This window comes from Zootoca vivipara, chromosome 13 (genome assembly GCF_963506605.1).
Source record: "Zootoca vivipara chromosome 13, rZooViv1.1, whole genome shotgun sequence".
NCBI lineage: Eukaryota > Metazoa > Chordata > Lepidosauria > Squamata > Lacertidae > Zootoca > Zootoca vivipara.
Genome location: NC_083288.1, coordinates 26,111,855 through 26,123,818, shown reverse-complemented (window position 1 = coordinate 26,123,818; position 11,964 = coordinate 26,111,855). Strand labels below are relative to the sequence as shown.

The following is an 11,964-nucleotide window of genomic DNA, read 5'->3' as shown; positions in this document are numbered from 1 at the left end:
GTAGTCTGCGGTGACAATGAAATAAAGTTTTGTTGAAAGATAAAACCACTTCCCGCGAGATTACGAAATTTTTTTTGCTTCATCCGCCTTCCAGTCCCCCCACCCCACCCCCGCTTCCCTATTTGCTTCCAGCGCCCGGCGTCGCGAGACTTCTCGAGCCTCCTCCTGCGTTCCGACCGTGTGCGCCTGCGTGCGAGGGAGGGCGAGCGAGCGCTCACACGCGCGCATGTGCGTGTTCTCGCGGTATTTGGAGAAAGAGGAGCAGGTAGAGAGGAGTTGGGGGAAGGAACCCCCGAGCGGCTGCAAAGGAAGCCACGGCATCGGCGGCCGGGAGGACGGCGGCGGCGATTTCTCCCCACGTTCTCGCGAGAGTTGGTGGCTAACCTTCTCCCTTGCTCACTTTTCTACCTTTCCTCTTCTCCCCCAACCCCTCCCCCCACCTGAACCTGGAAGCGGCTCCGTTTCGCTCTGGGAAGTACTAGGAGAAAGAGGAAGGTCGGGGTCCCGGCTTGGCGGCCTCGCTTGAGACTCAGGCTGAGGGCAGGGGAGCCCCCTCGGTGGGAACGCCTTGGCCCAGGGGCCCAGGGGTTTTCCCACACAGCCAGGCTTTGGGGCGGGTGGAGGTGTGACCATCTCCCCGCCCCCGTGCTCTCTTCTCAGGAACTTAGGGGGTGTTTGAGGTAGGAGCTAAGTCCGACCCTCATCTTTCTTTCCACGGGGGCCTTGAGTTAGTGGGGAGGAGGTACCCCTGACCAAGAGGAGCACGTTGCTTAAATATTTGAGTGGCTTAGAAACGAAAGGGCCTATTGTTTGGGAGACCCCTGCTTCAGACAACTGGGGGTGGGGTGGGGTCTTTTTCTGAAGGTCTCTTTTTGTGGGGGGTGAGCAGCAGGTTGGAGAACTCCCAAACTCCTTGCCCATTTACAAAGGGACCTAAGAGCATCTTAGTGCTCCTGGCGTGTTTATGTTCTGAAACTGGTGGATAACTGAGGTAGGGTACTTGTTCAGGGTCTTAACAACCCACTCCTTCCATCCTACCTTTGAAGTCTAAGAACAGGGGACATTCTTGCCATTGCTGCTTGTCCCTTATTCAGAGGGTTGCGGGTAGCCTGTGGGGCGACTTCTCCCGTAATATACTTTGTCGACCCAGGTCCTTGTAAAGAAACCACATTCAGCCCCATGTAGGAGAGAGAAGGGTGGGTTGAATGTAGGAAAAGGTAACGAAAGTGAAAGCAGCCCTTCTGTTTTAGAAGCGGGTAAGTTGAGGTTTAGACTTAGGGGTTTTTGGAGGTTTCCCCCCTCTTTTCAAGCACAGTGGAGAAGGAATGCCAAACCCAGAGAGACATGGGGGTAAGAAGGATTCAGGAGGAGGGGGGTCCTTGTATCAAGAAGCAGTGTCCAGCAGTGGCAGTTCAAACAGCAAAGAGAGGCACCGACTCTCCAAGCACAAACGACACAAGTCCAGGCATTCCAAAGACTCGCCGATGGGGGCCCAAGAAGCTGGAGCACCACTCGGCAGCATGATCAAGCCATTGGTGGAGTATGATGATATCAGCTCGGACTCGGACACCTTTTCAGATGAAGCAGTCGTCAAGCTGGAACGCAGGGAGAATGATGAGAGAAAAGGGACATCGGAAAGGAGTGACCGGCTACACAGGCATCGGCATCATCAACACAAGCGAGTCCGTGAGTTGATGAAAAGCAAGCTGGTAGACAAGGAGAAGAGGCTGGACAGGAACCAAGACTCCTCAGGCAAGTTGAGTTCCACTAAAGAAAGGGTGTCGGGGGCCTCCAAAAAGCTGCATGAGGAGAATGATGACCATTCATCTAAGTCACTCAAGAGCAGCAGCAAGGAGTCCCGGTCAGCCAAATTGCACAAGGAAAAGTCCAGGAAAGAACGAGAGACAAAGTCCGGTCACAAAGACCGTAGCAAAAGTCATCGGAAAAGGGATGCTCCTAAAAGTTACAAATCGCTGGACAGTCCAAAGCGGAAATCCAGAAGTCCCCATCGCAAGTGGTCAGACAGTCCCAAGCAGGATGATAGCCCCTCAGGAGCATCTTACACGCAGGACTATGATCTCAGCCCTCCACGCTCACACACATCCAGTAACTATGATTCCTACAAGAAGAGTCCCGGTGGGTCTTCACGGAGACCATCAGTCAGCCCACCATACAAGGAACCTGCTGCATACCAATCCAATATGCGCTCTCCCAGCCCTTACGGCAGGCGGCAGCGGTCGGTCAGCCCATACAGTAGGAGGCGTTCATCAAGCTACGAGAGGGGAAGTGGGTCTTACAGTGGAAGGTCGCCTAGCCCATTCAACCGAAGGCGCTCCAGCAGTCCTTTTGTTTCCAAGCGGTCGCTGAGTCGAAGTCCTGTGTCCAGGTGCGTGGCCTTTATCCTTAATCAAAAGTGTTTGACTTCTTTGGTTCAGATGGTGCTAGTGTCCTGAAGTCAGATAAGAAAAATATTTGCTTCTACCCTGTAACGTGATTTGTTTAGGGTACAAGGTCTTTGTTGCTTGTCTTGCAGCACTTTTATGATTAGATAATTATTATTTTCACTTTATTTCATTGGGGGTCTGAGTTTGAAAGGTAACCAAATCCATTCAGCCAATGAGACATTGGCTCAGTTCAGATGTCACACTGAATCATTGTTCCCCAGCCTGGTGCCCTGCAGATTTTTTTAGGCTACAACTCCCATCATTCTCGAACTTTGACCATGCTGGCTGGGGCTGATAGGTTGGAATCCATCTATAACTAGAGGGAACTAGTTTGGGAAAGGCTGTGCTAAACCATAGTTTAGCATGACAAGAATGAGTGCAATGCACCTTGGAATAACATGCTTCCTCTTCCTGCTCCTGCATGGCTTTGAGGAGATGTTTAGAAGTTTTGGTTTAGATTAACGAGCTTGTCTGGTCATCTGAACTCAAGAAACAGGCGCTTGTTTGAAACAAAGTAACTTAAAACCATGTGTTAAGCTGCCTTGTTGAAGCAAATCATAGTTAGCACCAACCACAATTTAGGATTCAGATAAAGCACTGAACTGTGGTTAATGAAAATTGGAAACAAAAAAGCTCTTTGGAGCTACACCAGAAGAGGAGACAGGGGAAATGGAAGCTACTGCAGCTCATCCTCATCATACTAAACTAGAGTTAAATGTGACCTCTGAAAGTGAACCATGATTTGGACACAATTTCTGAAGTGGCAAACCATGGTTCCATTTTGTGGCATGTCAGTTGCTAATCTATACAGCTGGTGGAGATGCACAGAATGGGAAAATTGATGGACACCTTTTACTAAATCTTGCTTATGTTAATTAAAAAAGTAAGGTTTAGAGTTGCAGAGAACTGTTCCATCCTGATCCTAAGTATATTGAGCAGTAGAAAGTGAGGTTGAAGTCAATAAAACCAAAGTCTTAAATTGCAGTGGTATCCAAGGTACCTATTTCTCACAAGATTTGTGCCTGTTATGTGGTTACCAGGTTCCACTGGCTTCAGTAGAACTTGGTTTCAATTAAATCTGCCTTGGATAGCTGCTTTTGTCTAGGTCAGTGGTTCCCAACAGGTGGTCCGGGGACCCCCAGGGGTCCGCGAGCTATACCAGAGGGGTCCGCAAGATGCTATTAGAATAAAAAAAATATTAAATATATTTTGTATGATAACAGATTTTTTGTTTTGGCCGCTTCCTGCATGAGCAGAGTCTAGCGCAAAACTAGAATTAGATAGAGGCAGTAGTTCTGCTGTATGCCGTTAGGTGGCGCTTTACAAACACTACTATTTTGCAAAGAGGCAGCGCGCGCATTCTACTAACGCTCACCTCCCCAAGATGCTTTGCGCGCGTCGGCTTCATTTGTGCGCTACTGCGCAGGTACCCTGTCTTCTCCATTCCCCTCCCTCCTCCCTGGCATGCGCTGCCTCTTTGCAAAACAGTAGTGTTTGTAAACAAAGCGTTGTTTTTCGCGGAAGCTACAGTTCGCGTAGTTAAAAATGGACCGTTGGTTAAAAAGTGGTTCGTTAAAATGACAAAGGCCTACAGATGAAGAGGAAGAACTGTAAAAAACGTATAAAATATAAAAAGACTCTTAATTTGGCTCTCAGTTTTTAATTTTAGGATTAGGAATTAATGGGGGTCCTTGTCACAATAGCGGCTCGATGAGGGGTCCTCGAGAAAATTTTGTTGGGAACCCCTGGTCTAGGTAGAATACCGGTAGGTGAATATGAAATCTCCCTATACACGTTAGAGAGTTGTGGTATATGTAACCCAAATCTCAAGATGTGTGTGGAAATGTTTGATTGTGATCCATTACCACATTCACGTTAGATGTCAGTACTGTACCTCAGAAATCCCTTTTGAATACAGCTAGTGATCACCTTCAAGGGAATCCAGGCATCCTACAATCTGCTTAAAGTGACCTTGTGGGCAGTAAAATGTTTTTAACAATCATAAAAGGGGATCTTGAATCCACTACTAACATCCTTGCTCATCCTTTTTCAAAGCCAGTCAACACCTTTCACCTGTTCAGTTTGCTTAGAATGAGGTTGCATTTTTGTCATTTCTGAAACTTAGTTATTTCATAACAAAATAAAAAAAAATCCTTCCAGTAGCACCTTAGAGACCAACTAAGTTTGTCATTGGTATGAGCTTTCGTGTGCATGCACACTTATTCAGATACACTGAAACAGATGTCACCAGACCCTTATATATAGTGAGAGGGTGGGGAGGGTGGGAATGGGCTGATAGGTGTGGTAAACCTGTTGACGACTGTTAACAACTGCAATTGGTCTTACAGGAAAAAGCAAGGGGTGAGATGGCTAAAAATAGTTTTATCATGTATAATGAGATAAGAATCCAATGTTAGTTATTTCATAATCTGGATGTGCGGAACTGCTTTGATCACAGATCACCACAGATCACCCAACAGTTGCTCAGTGTTATAAACTGAGATATAAAAGCTACGAACTAAATGGCACCTTAAACCTTGGTTATGGACACACCAAGAAATGTCTAGGTGCGCTTTTTATAATAAGAATACAAGCTGAAAATGAATGAACTGCAGCTAAAATACTATGTTCATTTTTCACATGGGCTAGTCCTTCTCCTGCCCACCCCACTAATACCGTGTTTCCCCTTTTTTAAGACGTAGTCAGAAAGTAAGCCATGGCAGCATTTTTTAGCATTAGTGAAATCTAAGACACCCCCCGAAAATAAGACATACCTCCATGCGAGACCGCCGAGCGCCCCAGCCAGCCAGAGGGGCCTGGAACCGGCTGCTGTTGCTGCAGTGAACGCATGGAGCGCCCTGCAGCGCCTGGCCTCTTCTTTTCTTTTTTTTTTTTTTGGGCTGCCCGAGGCCTGCTGCCCCGCCACCGGAACCGGCGGCTGCAGAGCGGAGCGCTCCGAAGCAGCGAGCGCTCGGAGCGCCCTGCAACGCCTGGCTTCTTCTTTTGTGGGGGGGGAGCTGCCTGAGGCCTGCCGCCCCCGCCGCTGTAACCGGCGGCTGCAGAGCGGAGCGCTCCGAAGCGCCGAGCGCTCGGAGCGCCCTGCAGCGCCTGGCCTCTTCTTTTTTTGGGGGGGGGGAGGAGCTGCCCCAGGCCTGCCGCCCCGCCGCCGGAACCGGCGGCTGCAGAGCGGAGCGCTCCGAAGCGCCGAGCGCTCGGAGCGCCCTGCAGCGCCTGGACTCTTTTCTTTTTGTTTGGCTGCCCGAGGCTGGCGGCTGCAGAGCGGAGCGCTCCGAAGCGCCGAGCACTCGGAGGGCTCTGCAGCGCCTGGCCTCTTCTTTTGGGGGGAGAGCTGCCAGAGGCCTGCCCCCCGCCGCCGGAAGCGGCGGCTGCATAGCGGAGCGCTCCGAAGCGCCAAGCGCTCGGAGCGCCTTGCAGCGCCTGGCCTCTTCTTTTGGGGGGAGAGCTGCCCGAGGCCTGCCCCCCGCCGCCGGAACCGGCGGTCTGCAGCGCCGAGCGTCCGGACCGCCCAGCAGCGCTGGGCGGAGCGCCGAGCCAGCAGCCTGCCGCCTCGGTGCCGCGCAGAGCGCCCAGCAGCACCCCGAGCCAGTGGCCTGGCCCTTCCGAGGAGGCCTTAAGGTACAAGACATCCCCTGAAAATAAGACACCGTCTGTTTTTTTGAGTAAAAAAAGTTATAAGACGGTGTCTTAAAAAGGGGGAAACACGGTATTATTCGCCAGTCTTCACAGAGTAGTTGGAAGTGGGGAGGAAGAAAAAGGTCTTCCTTCCTTCCGCTCTGCAGTTTTAATATGAAATCTTAGGCACAGTACTGCGCCCAGAGCTCAGAAATTGCTCGCACTTATGAAATTCCCTGTCGTAAAATGTGCGTAGAACAATGGGAGTTTCGAACACTAAGCTTGCTGTAGGGCTTTGAATGTGCAAAGTTGCCATTTGACTATAAGCTCCTTGTGCTCTATCTAGTGCCCCTAGCACCTTGTCAGTGCTAAACAAACATATAGTCACCATCTTGTTGTTTTGGCTATCTGGTCACTAGATTCTAGTGGGATCATATCTGCCAAGCCATGAACTCTGTGGATAGCCTTAAGCAAATCCCTGTCTCTCAAGCACCATTCCCCACCTGTACAGTAGTAACTTCTCTTGGGTCAGGCAGGTTGATTCCTCAGTCCCTGGCAGCTGCTTCTAAACAGTGTAGAGCAAGTGCACCTGCCATTTCCTGCTCATTAAGGAGCAAGTGCTATCAGAAAATTGTCTCTAGCATAGAGCATCTCTTTTTAATGAAAAAGAACTAGATAATGAGAGCTGATTGCAAGCACTTGGGGTACCTTAAGTACTTTTAGGAAACTGCTATGAAAAGGATTGCATGGTGGAGCCTTTGTTATGTACTAGGTAGAGTAAGCTTGAACAGAGTAGATGTTTAAATATTTAAATATATGAACCTAGGAGGGGGAATCTCATTCCTGTTTGTTTTCATACACCCTTGTTCATCTCTTTGGCTTTGTCTACTCTAGACTTGTTTTTTTCTTTATGTGTATGCTGCGTTATCTCACCAGGTGCTTAAAAAAACCCTTAACTTGCTCCAGTTCACCTCCTTTTCCTTTTGGGAGTAGAAAGTTAATGTTCCTTGATAGAAAGCATGTTCTCTTGCTTCTGGACTGTTTCATTGGAACAATAAGAAAAGACCCCTTAGGGCTAAATAAATATTTCAGAATTCAAAGAAGCCCAGTATCAAATGAGCTGCCTGCTTTGGACAGGACTGGGGGTAGGGGTGTGGATCCAGTTTCTAGCCAAATTCCTAAGTGAGCAGAGACAGGTATGCTGTTTAATGAGAGTGGGGTTGAAGATCATGGGAAATACCCTACCTGTAGGAACACTTTCCCCATTGGCCCATCTACTGTGCAGTTCCTTCACACTTCAGAGGATTCTGGGAAATGTCTTAGCATACATACTTGGATTTATGGACTGCAAGTAAGGCCTGCTATGTGTAGCCATCACCTCACTGAAATTAAAGTGTGCCCGAGAATACTGCAGTGCTGTGTGCATTCCAGGGAAATACTGGTTAATGGTGAACAAACGATCTTTTCAGACAACCGTTTCTAGTCTTCTTATTGTGGAAGTTCTGTGGAGCACTCTTTTGAAGGTCCGCTGTTATAAATTAATTCTTGAAAAGTTTGAAAATGCCGATGATGGAATTCCTCATTGTCACAGTAGGTTTCTGAGGGTCGAGAAAAGATGCCCAGACATTCCACTTGCAGTTCTTTGGATGTGTCTTAGTCAAAACAAAAGGGAGGGATAGAGTTACATGTCGACATAGAGCTTTCAAACAGCCTGAAATTTTTTTAAAAAGCTCTTTTCCAGTGTATCAAAGCTTCCCTGCTTGATTGCTTGAAAGTGATTCTTACTCGGTGTGGAAAGCTAGGCAAGTGGATATTTGCATTTATGACTTGGAGGGTCCTTGAAGGAGTTACAAGAAAACATCTGGTGATTGTGTGTGTAGGATAAATGGATGTCCCCAACAGAGATGGTCATCTGCTCTAGGGATGACAATCTGATTTGTGCCCCAGTCAAGGGAGGCACACCCAGGGAAGAACCTACCCAGCAACTGGCTGGTTTTTTCCCTGATGGAGGCTTTCAGAATAGCAACTGAATAGTGAGCTAATAGTGACCAAGAGCCCAACTGGCGTTTCCCATGTCAGAGGCCATTCAGAGAGTTTGAACAGTTTGAAATGGCAGGTATGCCTGTTGTAGTTACTTATTGACAGTCTGATGTGCACACAGATTGAAGTTAGAGTGACTGGCCTGAAGCTGAATTCAGTTTGTTTCCTAACTGAATCAATGACACTCCTTTTGGTTGCTCCGAGAGGGGCTGCCTTCTGTGTGTGCCCTCCTCCCCAGTCTCCTGGTCTTTGCACAGCCAAATATCAGGGCCTAATTCAAACTGTCCCTGCTTGTCATAAGCAGCAGTGCATTCAGTCCTGTGCATTTAGTGAAAAATGCAGCTGGGATTTTTCCAGCACTGCCCGTGAGTCTCAAAAGTTATGCTGTCTTTCAGAAGTGGTTGTAAAATATATGCCCAAACTTTCAAATTGCCTGTAAGTAATAAGGCAACCAAATAAAACTTCACTATCTTCAGGAAGGTTACATTTTGAGCCACTAAAATGGCTCTTAGCATCATCTTGTCCTTGCCAGCTAAGACAGAGAAGTCTTGCAGTGCTTCTGCTAGGTACCAGGATTTGGTTGAGTTTTAGTACATATTCTTTTACAGTACTCAAATTCCCCCCCCCCCCTTATGTTCCTTTCTTCCTGTTTAAGAATGATTTAGATTACGGTGATCAATTGACCTGAGATGTGATCTGCAGAACTATTTTGTCCAGCCTTAAGTGGACAGGAGGCAACCCATGGGTCATATCCCACCTCTAGCATATTCCCTCTGAGGAGTGGCATGAGACTCTCGGGCATGCTGTGCTGAACTTGGATCTTGCCATCTTGAGAACCAGAAACCAACACAGCTCATGGTCAGTGCAGCACACCCGAGAGTCCCATGACATTTTTGAGTAGACCAGTTCTCCTTATTGCTGAAGGAAGTAATACCACAGTGGTTTCTGTGATAATGTGGAGGCTGGGGCAGGGGTGGCTCTTAAGAGGTACCAGCAAGACATGGAGAGGAAGCTTGAGACGAGCAGTGACCCATTCAGAGGCAGCTCTGCTCTTCAGCTTATTTCCTCAGTTGTCTGGTGCTCCTTTCATCATCAATGAAAATAATACAGGAAAGAATTCTGCAGGCAAGTGGTCTACCTTGCTACAGAGGACTCTGGCACATGCTCTCCCTTTAGTGCTGAGATTTTTGTTTCCCAAAGCCTTTTCTCAGCCAAGATGCCTAGTGTGTATCATGCAGTGATACTACGGTCTAGTGTTTCTAGCCCCCAGGCAAGTTGGCTAGGAGCCGAATACACCATGGCCAGAAGTTGTCCACCTCTACTTTGGCAGTGACTGATTGTTTAATGTGTTGTAAAAAAATAATAATGTGGCTGAGAACCTCTAATAGAAGCAAATGGGGAAGCCGGTGAAGAGTTAAAATGTTCATTGGAGCCACAGGATCACAGCCATGTCTAAACACTTCAAGTATGCCCCCCACCCCTTTGAGAGCTAAAGGTTTGCGTTTTTACATAAAACGTGACTATAGCGTTCTTTGGAGATTCTGATTTTCCTCTTCTTTTTCCGCAGGAAGCCAGTGAAGTCTCGAAGTAGAAGTCCTGCTTACTCGAGGCACTCATCTTCGCATAACAAAAAGCAGAGATCTGGGTCCCGCAGTCGGCATTCCAGTATCTCACCTGCCCGGCTACCATTGAACTCCAGCCTGGGAGCTGAACTGAGTAGAAAGAAAAAAGAGAGGGCTGCTGCTGCAGCAGCCGCAGCAAAGGTTGATGGGAAAGAGAGAAAGGACTCTCCTAGTGTTTTATCTAGGAAAGAAAATAGTTTGGCTGAAGTTAAAGAGCCAGCGGTTGAGGCCAAAAAGGCAAAAACGGCTAAACCTGAGAAGTGCCCTTCTGACATTGAGTCAGCAAATGTCACACAGCACAACACAGAGACAAAAACTACTTCTGAGCCCCTAAAAACAAAGGCAATAGAGAACCACGAGAAGAAACCTCCTGCTTCAGTTAAAGACTCAAAAGCATTGGGAACAAAAGATATGAAACTTGCAGGCGGAAAGGAGGAAACTGTGACTCCAAAGGAAGCAGAGACAGCCAAGCAAGAGGTCCCACCTCTTTTGCCTTCTGTTAAGTCACTACCTCCTCTGCCAACGTCGTCGCCCCCTGCTCAGGCTCCTCCTCCGTTACCCCCTTTGCCTCCATCACCAGTTATTCCCCCTCTGCCGCCTGCCCAGTCACCTGCCACTCACACCCCTCCATTGTGTCTGCCGTCGTCTACCCACTCCAGGACATCTCTGACTACTCAGGCTAACACTCAACCCACCACGCAGTCCTCCTTAAAGACACATGTATCTGTGACAACTGCTGTTCCGCATCTGAAAACTTCAACGTTGCCTCCGCTTCCTTTTCCACCTGTCTTGCCTGGGGAAGATGACATGGATAGGTAAGGGGAATAACCATACCTCTTCCACAAAGGGTTGGTAATATTATGGACCAGGAATTGTTAGAATTCGTGTATCTGCTCATTTCTCATTGCAAATGAAAAAATCTGGTGTTTGAAATGTGATTTAGCTTTCTGAAAATGGCACAGATCGTGAAGAAAAACTCAAGGCCCCAGATGTAGAAAGCAGCTTTGGAATGTATGGAGAGGATACCAGGTATATGGAACGTGTAAAACAGCCTTCTAAATTAGTGGGATGGTTAGGATTGGGGCTCCCTTGCAGGAAATGGAAGATTAGAGCATATTGAATAAAAGATCTTTGCTTGAGTAACAGAGCTGAAAGAGGCTTTAGCCTGAAATTCTGGACAGCTGTTGCCAGTCAGGATAGTACTGGATTTAGCTGACATGAATGATTGGTTGTACACCAGCGCTATTCCTTGTATAGCATATATCAGGGGTCGGCAACCTAAAGCCCAAGTGCCACAAGCGACCCACCCAGGTCGTTTAACCAGCCCACTAGCCGCCCGCTTGGCGAGTCCCCACGCACTGTGCTAAACCGGCATGCCACGGGGACTCACTTTTGCTGTGCTGAAAATTGCGTCTGCACATGTGCAGACGGCAGAAATATCTTCTGTGCAGATGCAGATGCCAGAAATCGCGTCTGCGCAGACGCAGATGGTGGAAATTGCAGGTAGGCACGCTTATGCGTGCGCACAATCAGGTCCACAGAGGGATCTCCGCTGGAGTGAACTGGGCTAGGCAAGGTAAACCTTGCCGACCCCTGGTATATATAAAGCTACATTTTTGTTTGGGTGTTGGTCCCTTGTTCAGAATGCCTCACTTATGTGGCCAGCTTGGAAAAAAATCCCCAGTTAGCAACAGTTTAAGTGCGTCAGGTTTATGCTACTGGCCTCAATTTTGTCTCTTTAACGGACTTGGCAGTCAGGTTCAGACTACCTTGCCTTGGTTCATTCATCTGAGAAATGCATGACTGTTTAGCCCTTCAGTTTGCTGCTTTGAACAGTTAAGCTAGGAAACTTCTTGTTAACCCTAGTTTCCTATTTTGGTTTAAGACAAGCCAGCATATTAGCCTGGCTATTGAACTATGTTTAATATCCTAGCTTGTTTTGAAATTTGTAACATAGTTTTCCATTTTGGACAAAATGGGTTCAACAGAGACTTCCTGATTTAATCGTGCCAAAGGAGCTGCCTGTGCACTGAGAGATTATCATCAGAGCACGGACAGTGTGTGGCATTTGCTTCACTATCAATGTTTGATTGCCATATCTGGGGTCAGAAAGAATATTCTCCCAATACAAAGTCTTGAGTTTTTAGGGAGGTTGGGCTTCTTTTTTAGTGAGTCCTTTGGCTCGTTTGCTTTAGCTCATTTGCTTTTTCTGGATAGGTTCTCAG

The 11,964-nt window shown here is 47.7% G+C and overlaps 1 protein-coding gene across 7 annotated transcripts in view; it reads left to right on the top strand.

Moving 5' to 3' along the window:
- Positions 1-226: 226 nt before the first annotated feature.
- The window catches only part of CDK12 (cyclin dependent kinase 12), a 91,448-nt gene continuing 79,710 nt past the window's right edge, over positions 227-11,964 (top strand). For 4 of the 7 annotated variants that reach the window (XM_035134482.2, XM_060281506.1, XM_035134480.2 and 1 more), the window contains exons 1-2: positions 228-2,386; positions 9,685-10,554. In XM_035134482.2, coding sequence (XP_034990373.1) covers positions 1,326-2,386; positions 9,685-10,554 — 1,931 coding nt within the window. In that variant the 5' untranslated portion in view covers positions 228-1,325. Of the gene's footprint in view, positions 2,387-9,684; positions 10,555-11,964 lie in introns of all 7 variants that reach the window. The other 3 variants (XM_035134481.2, XM_035134479.2, XM_060281507.1) reach the window with 2 other exon arrangements.